The 10040-nt window shown below is 47.2% G+C and overlaps 1 protein-coding gene across 1 annotated transcript in view; it reads right to left on the minus strand.

Annotated features, from left to right (window-relative positions):
- KAZN (kazrin, periplakin interacting protein) overlaps positions 1-9781 on the minus strand; it is a 1324556-nt gene extending 1314775 nt beyond the window's left edge. The window contains exon 1 of the mRNA XM_052653947.1: positions 9691-9781. Coding sequence (XP_052509907.1) covers positions 9691-9781 — 91 coding nt within the window. The remainder of the gene's footprint in view (positions 1-9690) is intronic.
- Positions 9782-10040: the final 259 nt, after the last annotated feature.

Consider the following 10040-nt stretch of genomic DNA (forward strand, 5'->3'; position numbering starts at 1 on the left):
CAACCCTATGACGTAAACTATTATCTTCATTTTACAGATGAGGAGATCAGAGCACAGAGAGATTAAGGTACTTGCCTAAAGTCACACAGCTAGTGAATAGCAGAATGGGGAGTTTTGAACCCAAACAATTGAGATCTTACAACCATGTGTCCCTGCCTTTGATGAGTAAGTCTCTGAAGAAACAGACCAATTAGAAACCAAGCTCTGCTTCTGATAAAACAACGGTGGGAAGACCATGCTGCTCAGAGGCTGGGGCTCTTATACAGGCTGCTTATTCCAAGCATGTATGGACCAGCTCATCCCTGTTGCTTTCTTCTCAAACAAGCACCATTGGTGGGAACCCCTGAGGTCAAGGCATGACCCAGGGGTGTCACTGACAGTACTTACACCCTAAAGAGATCACCAGGATACTGAGAAAACCCTGTCTTTAAACTGAAGATGGAAGGTTAGGCACGGAGGACACGCTGGAGGAAGACAGTGAGTGGCAGGTACCATCTCTTTTGTGCACCATGCCCAGCAATAAACTGCTTTCCCTTGAAGAGCCTGGAGCTGAAAGTATTCAAGCTTTTTTTTTTTCCCTCTCTCTCTCTGGCTATCCCACAGTTTTGGTTGCTATCTCACGTTAGCTCCCTCAGATTGGGTGGTGGATGCGAATGTCTAGGGTATTTCTCTGCTGGGAGTTGCCGTTAGGCACGTAATCTGGGGGCGGCGGTGGGGGGGGGGGGGGTTATTTATGTATTTATTTATTTTTCCTCCCGGTTATGTTGCCCTCCGAGATTCCAAGACTCTCCACAGACCCGCCGGTGAGAGGGTTTCCTCGTGTTTGGAAACCTCTCCTCTTTTAAGACTCCGTTTCTGGGCCGGATCTGCATCCCTAACTCTTTTGTCCCTCTTTTTATCTTTTATATTTTGTCCTACCTCCTTTTGAAGACAATGGGCTGCTTTTCTGGGGGCCTGACGTTCATTACCAGCGTTCAGAAGCTGTTTTGTGGAATTTTCTCTGCGTTCAATTGTTCTTTTGATGAATTTGTCGGGGAGAAAGTGGTCTCCCCGTCCTATTCCTCTGCCATCTTAGGACTGCCCCCTGAAAGTATTCAACCTGGCGGCTTCCCTGTTGGCTCTGTGGTAAAGAATCTGACAACCAATGAAGAATCCACGTCTCCAGTCTCTGATCTGGGAAGATTCCTCATGCCTCAGAACAACTAGGCCCGTGTGCCACAACTACTGAGCCTGTGTTCCAGAGCCTGGGAGCTGCAAACACCAACGCCCACAGGCCCTAGAGCCTGTTCTCCATGAGAAGAGAAGCCACCTTAAGAAGAAGCCCACAGTGCAATCATGGAGTGGCCCCCCTCACTCCACCTAGACACGAGCAGCAGTGCAGACCCAGTACAGCCAAAAATAAACAAAATTATTTTTTTTTTAAGTACTCAACTTGATCAGCCCAAGAGACTATTGGGATAAACCACTTTCCCCACAGCCCTTGATTCCACAAGCTCACTTGAGGGCTATGAAGAATCAGTCTTGAGAAGAAGAGTGACCATAACCATGGTTTTGCTTTGCCAGATTCCACATGCACCATTTTATTGTGCTAACAGCTTCTCAAGGGGATGACAGCCATCCTATAAAAGGATTTGACTTAACACAGACCTGTCAATGTCTTCCTGTTGAAAACACCATCTGAGGTCTGGAGGACTCCAAGGCAACGAAGATGACGTTTCCTAACCTCAGGAAGCTGAGGGTCTAATAAAGAATGCACTGATGGAACAGGAATCACAACACAACGTGCTATGAATAGTATTGTGAAAACATGGAAGACACAGGCCACTCCCACATTAAGCTACAAACTCCTGGAAAATGGAGAGTACTTATCTTTGGTATCTCTGGTTACTGCAGACTCCACATTCATTCAGCAAACATTTTCTGGCATGAATGTTCAATAAGTATTTCTGGAGATAAATTACTAGGGGAGCTGGAAAATTTGACAGAGTCTAGATAGAAGAACAGGAAAGAGTAGATACTTGGGATCCAGATGCCTTGAATTCGAATCCTGGATCAAACACTAACTTTCCTTTCCTTTATGGGCCTTCAGTTCAGTTCAGTTCAGTTGATCAGTCATGTCCGACTCTTTGCGACCCCATGAATCGCAGCACGCCAGGCCTCCCTGTCCATCACCAACTCCCAGAGCTCACTCAAACTCACGTCCATTGAGTCGGTGATGCCATCCAGCCATCTCATCCTCCGTCGTCCCCTTCTCCTCCTGCCCCCCATCCCTCCCAGTATCAGAGTCTTCGCCAATGAGTCTACTCTTCGCATGAGGTGGCCAAAGTACTGGCGTTTCAGCTTTAGCATCATTTCTTCCAAAGAACACCCAGGACTGATCTCCTTTAGAATGGACTGGTTGGATCTGCTTGCAGTCCAAGGGACTCTCAAGAGTCTTCTCCAACACCACAGCTCAAAAGCATCAATTCTTCGGTGCTCAGCTTTCTTCACAGTCCAACTCTCACATCCATACATGACCACAGGAAAAACCATAGCCTTGACTAGATGGACCTTTGTTGGCAAAGTAATGTCTCTGCTTTTGAATATGCTATCTAGGTTGGTCATAACTTTTCTTCCAAGGAGTAAGCATCTTTTAATTTCATGCCTGCAGTCACCATCTGCAGTGATCTTGGAGCCCCAAAAAATTAAGTCTGACACTGTTTCCACTGTTTCCCCATCTATTTCCCATGAAGTGATGGGACCAGAGGCCATGATCTTCGTTTTCTGAATGTTGAGCTTTAAGCCAACTTTTTCCCTCTCCTCTTTCACTTTCATCAAGAGGCTTTTTAGTTCCTCTTCACTCTCTGCCATAAGGGTGGTGTCATCTGCATATCTGAGGTTATTGATATTTCTCCCGGCAATCTTGATTCCAGCTTGTGTTTCTTCCAGCCCAGCGTTTCTCATGATGTATTCTGCATATAAGCTAAATAAGCAGGGTGACAATATACAGCCTTGACGTATTCCTTTTCCTTTTTGGAACCAGTCTGTTGGTCCATGTCCAGTTCTAACTGTTGCTTCCTGGCCTGCATATAGGTTTCTCAAGAGGCAGGTCAGGTGGTCTGGTATTCCCATCTCTTTCAGAATTTTCCACAATTTATTATGATCCACACAGTCAAAGGCTTTGGCATACTCAATAAAGCAGAAATAGATGTTTTTCTGGAACTCTCTTGCTTTTTTGATGATCCAGTGGATGTTGGCAATTTGATCTGTGGTTCCTCTGCCTTTTCTAAAACCAGTTTGAACATCAGGAAGTTCACGGTTCACGTATTGCTGAAGCCTGGCTTGGAGAATTTTCACCATTACTTTACTAGCATGTGAGATGAGTACAAATGTGCGGTAGTTTCAGCATTCTTTGGCATTGCCTTTCTTTGGGATTGGAATGAAAACTGACCTTTTCCAGTCCTGTGGCCACTGCTGAGTTTTCCAAATTTGCTGGCATATTGAGTGCAGCACTTTCATAGCATCATCTTTCAGGATTTATGGGCCTTAGCTTTCTCATCTATAAAATCGGGATGATTTCATTTACCTTATGAGGATGTGACAAGGATGAAACTAGATATCATGTAAGCACTTAGCATAACAACAATCCCAAAATAAGCACCCAATAAGTATCTGCTATGGCTGGATCATCAAAAAAGCAAGAGAGTTCCAGGAAAATATCGATTTCTTCTTTGTTGAGTATGCCAAAGCCTTTGACTGTGTGGATCACAATAAATTGTGGAAAATTCTGAAAGAGATGGGAATACCAGACCACCTGACCTGCCTCTTGAGAAACCTATATGCAGGCCAGGAAGCAACAGTTAGAACTGGACATGGACCAACAGACTGGTTCCAAAAAGGAAAAGGAATACGTCAAGGCTGTATATTGTCACCCTGCTTATTTAGCTTATATGCAGAGTACATCATGAGAAACGCTGGGCTGGAAGAAACACAAGCTGGAATCAAGATTGCCGGGAGAAATATCAATAACCTCAGATATGCAGATGACACCACCCTTATGGCAGAGAGTGAAGAGGAACTAAAAAGCCTCTTGATGAAAGTGAAAGAGGAGAGGGAAAAAGTTGGCTTAAAGCTCAACATTCAGAAAACGAAGATCATGGCCTCTGGTCCCATCACTTCATGGGAAATAGATGGGGAAACAGTGGACAGTGTCAGACTTAATTTTTTGGGGCTCCAAGATCACTGCAGATGGTGACTGCAGGCATGAAATTAAAAGATGCTTACTCCTTGGAAGAAAAGTTATGACCATCCTAGACAGCATATTCAAAAGCAGAGACATTACTTTGCCAACAAAGGTCCATCTAGTCAAGGCTATGGTTTTTCCTGTGGTCATGTATGGATGTGAGAGTTGGACTGTGAAGAAGGCTGAGCACCGAAGAATTGATGCTTTTGAGCTGTGGTGTTGGAGAAGACTCTTGAGAGTCCCTTGGACTGCAAGCAGATCCAACCAGTCCATTCTAAAGGAGATCAGTCCTGGGTGTTCTTTGGAAGAAATGATGCTAAAGCTGAAACGCCAGTACTTTGGCCACCTCATGCGAAGAGTAGACTCATTGGAAAAGACTCTGATACTGGGAGGGATGGGGGGCAGGAGGAGAAGGGGACAACGGAGGATGAGATGGCTGGATGGCATCACTGACTCGATAGACTTGAGTTTGAGTGAGCTCTGGGAGTTGGTGATGGACAGGGAGGCCTGGCGTGCTGCGATTCATGGGGTCACAAAGAGTCGGACACGACTGAGCTACTGAACTGAACTGATGGTTATACTCAATCGCCAGTAGTCACTATGGTAATTCTTTGTCGCAAATGTCAAAACATACTGTTCACACTGGAGAAACAGCCAGGCAGGTCCTAGGTGACCACCCCTTGGGGATCTAAATGGCAACTTGAAAGCTGTGTTCCCATACCCATAGATGAAAAGATAGGAAACAAGACTCTCCTTTTGGCTCATGTTTATCTGTTTAATTTTTGCAAAACCACCAACATGCTCACCTCACAGCAGATGCCATAAATCTAGTTCTCTCCTCTCTTGGTTACAACTATGGCAAGTGGCTTCCAAGTACATATAGGTTGTATACCTAGATGGACTCCTATATTGTTCAAAGGCAGGAAAGGTGGCTCAGCTGACAGCCTTCAGAAGAAACAAGGCAGTAAAGTCAAAAGATGACCAGACCCTGGCTCCAGGTACCAACCTGACTTGTCAGACAGACAGGCAGACATGACTTGCATTTATTTTGAGTTTCTGCATGGTAAGGAGCTGGGGGCTGATCCAGAACTGATGGTGCAAATAGGAAACCTTGTGGGTGACTTCTGAGCTGCAATTCAGAGGTATGCAGAACAGTAGCATCCAGGTAATCAGGTCTTGTCACCTTCGTGCCCTCTCCTCCCATCCACCCTCCCTCTTGAGCTGGGCCTGGATTCCTGCAGTGTCAGCAGGATGTACTGCACAGAATGACTTTAATCCTTCTGGTCAAGCACAGTAACCCTGTGGAAATGCTTTCCACTCAAATGGGACCGGTAGGAAATCAACCAGGATGACACAGGGGCAGCTTAGCAAGTCCCAGCAAGATATAAAGACCCCAGAAGCCCTCACCTGCAAGCTGGAGTCCCCCAAACAACAGAATGTTAGGCTGAGGGATGAGTCAAGAGCCCTCAGCAGAGACAGAACCAAACGCCAGGGTCAGAGTGGCAACTTGGTCAAACATTTTGGGGTCCAAGGATGTGCGTGCTTGTGCTTAGTCATGTCCAACATTTTGCAACCCCATGGAATGTAGGCCTGGAGAAGGGCATGGCAACCCACTTCAGTATTCTTGCCTGGAGAATCCCATGGACAGAGGAGCCTGGCAGGCCATAGTACATAGGGTCACAAAGAGTCGGATTCAACTGAAGTGACTTAGCACACACACATGGACTGTAGGCCACCAGGCTCCTCTGTCATTTTCCTGACAAGAATACTGGAGTGGGTTACCATTTCCTTCTCCAGGGATCTTCCCGACTCAGGGATCAGACCTGCATTTCTTGTGTCTCCTGCATCAGCAGGCAGATTCTTTACCACTTCGTCACCTGGGAAGGGGTCCAAGGAGGAGATAAAAAGGAGTTATTCAGCTACAGAGACCAACAGTGCGCCAGCTTGAGTCTATACAGTACATCCCCGCAGAGTGTCTCCCAACATCCTCAGTAAAATGCAAGAAATAGCTGGAAGCCAGAGTGATGCAGGATACTGTGAGGTCAGTTAGTGGGAATGTGGCCTCAGGCTCCCACCTGAAGAAGGCCAGGCAGGAAGACTGGAGAATGGTGGCCCCATCAGTCATTCTTGCCTGGCCAGATTAACATCTCACCTGCCATTTTAGGGCCAAAGGAAAGGGGAAGAAATTTGAGTTGGGGGTTAGAAAGAGAGGAGAATGTCATAGTACGACCCATTCTGAAGTGGGGTGTGAGACCACGGAGATGGAAAAGGGTGAGCAACAGCATCAAAGCCCATGAAAGATTCGAAATGCTACTCTCTCCTCCAAATCCTTCAGAAATACAGACATAGATTTTAAAAAAAAAACAAACTCTTTGCAGAAGCCATGGGATTGCCTTTTGGGGGTACGGGCTTTGGGGTGGGCTAAGGTTTAAATCCCACCTTTGCCAACATCTAAACTCCAGTACTTTGGCCACCTCATGCGAAGAGTTGACTCATTGGAAAAGAGACTGATGCTGGGAGGGATTGGGGGCAGGAGGAGAAGGGGATGACAGAGGATGAGTTGGCTGGATGGCATCACTGACTCAATGGACAAGAATTGGTGATGGACAGGGAGGCCTGGCGTGGTGCGATTCATGGGGTCGCAAAGAGTCAGACACGACTGAGCAACTGAACTGAACTGAACAGAAACTTCACCCATTAAGTAGGAAATACGCATCTCCCTGCAAGGTGGCCATGAAGAGGAGGCAGGTGTGATCTTCCCTACTATGATCAGGTGCGATGGATCTGGACACACAGTGGGAACTCTGTTCTTCCTAGGACTTTCAGATCCACTCTAAATGCTTCCGGAAGCAACAAAGATGTGTGTATGGTGCAATGGCATAGGATATGAAAAAACCAAGACACCATGTAGCATCAAAAGTGCCAGGAAGAAAGCACGTGTCTGAGCCAAATTCTCAGGCCTGAACCCTTTCACATGACCTGGTTAAGATTTTTGAAAGCTAAGAGAGTTTATGTAAAATATATAGGAATGTTTGTTCAGAAACAGAAACATTTAAAAGTCACAATCTACATAATTCTCTTTTCTTCAATATGCTTTTACATTTACCGCTAACTAGATCATCATCTACTCACATAAAGGCTGTAACTTACCTTTAGACTCGGTGGTTCCTGGCATTGTGCAGAGGAAGCACATAGTAGGTACTCAGTGAATATGTGTGTCTCTCACTTGAGAACGGATGTGATGAACAGAGCCGCTATGAGCCCCTGGAGTCATGGAATCATTTTCACATTCATTTAAGATCTCATTTGTGATACCTACGGGACTACAAATGCCTTGCTTGGAGACATCTCAGTGTTTGCTCTCAACCCCCTTCACCTAACTGAGTGAGGGCTTTTGACTTGGAGGTTAATTATTTCTCCTTGCCTGTCTTCAGGGAGAGAGCTCTCCCTTGAGACTGCTGGTCATTATTATTCCATGTTGCACTGCTTGCTTGACGTAAAGGATTTCTTTTAAGGAGACAGAGAATTCCATGACCTGATTTAGGCTTGGATGCCTCCAAAAGCTTAGAGGATAAAGCCACAGGGGACAGCGCTGAGGTCTTCTAGAAATCTATCATCTGCCTTCCCACAGTAACTCCAGAGAAGCAGAAAGGTGTGTAAAACTTCAGGAAAACCTCAAGTCCTCCTTCTTATGTATAACAGCAGTAAAGGCACTTAAGCTATTGCAGGTCAAATATTCCTTGAGTATATAGAGTGGGAGACAAACCAGAATTAAACTGCCATGGGGCGGGGGTGGTGAGCAGCACATTGATCTTCTATAACCATGGGCAGCTATGCTTTCAGCAAACAGATATGCCTTGACTAGGCCCTGGAAGGATGCCTGCCCAGAGCCCTCCTTGTTTCCTGTGTGTGCTAAGTCGCTTCAGTCGTGTCCGACTCTTTCCAGTCCTATGGACTGTAGCCACCAGGCTCCTCTGTCATGGGATTCTCCAGGCAAGAATACTGAAGTAGGTTGCCATGCCTTCTTCCAAGGGATCGTCCTGACCCAGGGATTGAACCCAAGTCTCTTACACCTCCTGCATTGGCAGGCGGGTTCTTTACCACTAGCAAGTACCACCTGGGAAGCCCCCACACCTCCTAGAAACATTAAAAAACACTTTACACTAAAACTGTGCTGGCTAGGCACCAGGCTCCGTCCTAAGGCTTTCCGTGTGTGCATTAACATGCTGAATCTCTGCAATGACTCTGTGAGGCAGTGCCTACTATCCCCACTTTATAGGCACAGAGAAGCTAAGTAACATGCCTGAGGTCACACAGCTTCTACCAGGTGAAGCTGGGACTCAAAGCCAGGCAGTCTACCCGAGAGCCCTCATTCACTTAGTCTATGAGCTTCCACCTTGTGCAAATATATCGTATCCTTGAACACTGTTCAAGTTCACTTTCTCCATTGCACTGGGCTCCTCTGAGTTCACAGAATCTAAGGCCTGGAGGGACCAGGCAGCTCAAAATCCAGTTCTCTTGTTTTGCAGCTGGAGACAGATTCCCAAGGGAAGGGGTAGGGGTAGGGTCTGCCGTTTCCAAGGTTGTGCCACCACTGACACCGACTCAAGCCCCAGACTCCTAAATGCAGTGCTCTCCTCACCACCTTCCAGACGTCCACAGCATAAGTGCACTATTAACGCTTTCATACCCAGGAAACCACTGAGGAAACACATGGCCCTTTGCCCAACAGTAGGAATGAACTCCAAGAAAGCAGGCAGCCTATGTCTTATGACGCCAACACAGCTGAAATCATGGATCAAGCACCAGCCTGTGGGTTCCACCACAGTGACCATTTGCACCAAGCTATTCCCCTCATTCCAGTTTTCTTTGCAGCTGATTGCAAGAACTAGCAAGATGGCTGGCGCGGGGTAAGGCTGCAGCCCACACCAAGTTTTCCATTCTGCAAGAAAGGTGAGGTTTCTATGAAGAGCCAAGGCTAGAAAGGAATGCCTACAGTGGAACCCAGGGCTGGGAGACGCTGCTCGGGGCAGACCCTCTTAGGAATATCTGTTACTCCAGTGGCGCTCAGAATGCCATGGCTTAACTACCACTCTTAGCAGCAGAGGTTTAGCAGCAAAGAGACAAGAGGACAGAAAGGCAACTATATTGTCTAGGGCTGGCACCTGCCCCCAAATGTTACCACAGCCCCTGTGTCATCAGACCCCTCCTGATGCACCCTCCCACATCCTCCAGGTAGCCACAAAGAAAAGAGGTGGTGAGATCAAAGGGTGCCTCACTTGCCTGTCCAGGCAATTCAGTCCCCTGGCACATCCTAGAAACTTTAAAGTGGACGTGCCTGGCAAGCATGTCACTAACTAGCTGAACCTCACATTCCAAATTACAGCACAGCACAGGTGAGAGACACATGGGCCTCCAGCCCTGGGGCCCCTGGAGAGCACCCACTGCCCCCAGAACACGCTTCCTACCTGCTTCCATAAGTTGGCACTGCTGACCAAAGACGTGGGAGAAGGTGACCGGGCAGGCTGCGGAACTGGATGTTGCCAGCGTGGATTCCATGGCTCTCCTGGGGTCTTTTGGTGTTGGTCCGCCGGCTGCGCCCAGACCCTTCAGAACCGCTGATCCGAGGATGACGTCACTGGCCCAGAACTGCAGGTCGGAGGCGACTTGTCACTTCCAAGAAAATGTCCCCGCCCCCAAAGTTTACAAGGTTCTTCCTCTCGCCGCCACCGAGTCCCTGCAGTTTTTCTCAAATACTGGTCAAGTGCAAAATGACACCCTCTGGGGTTCCGCAGAGCTTGCACAGCAAAAGGAGTTA

Source organism: Budorcas taxicolor, chromosome 16 (assembly GCF_023091745.1).
Source record: "Budorcas taxicolor isolate Tak-1 chromosome 16, Takin1.1, whole genome shotgun sequence".
Classification (NCBI taxonomy): domain Eukaryota; kingdom Metazoa; phylum Chordata; class Mammalia; order Artiodactyla; family Bovidae; genus Budorcas; species Budorcas taxicolor.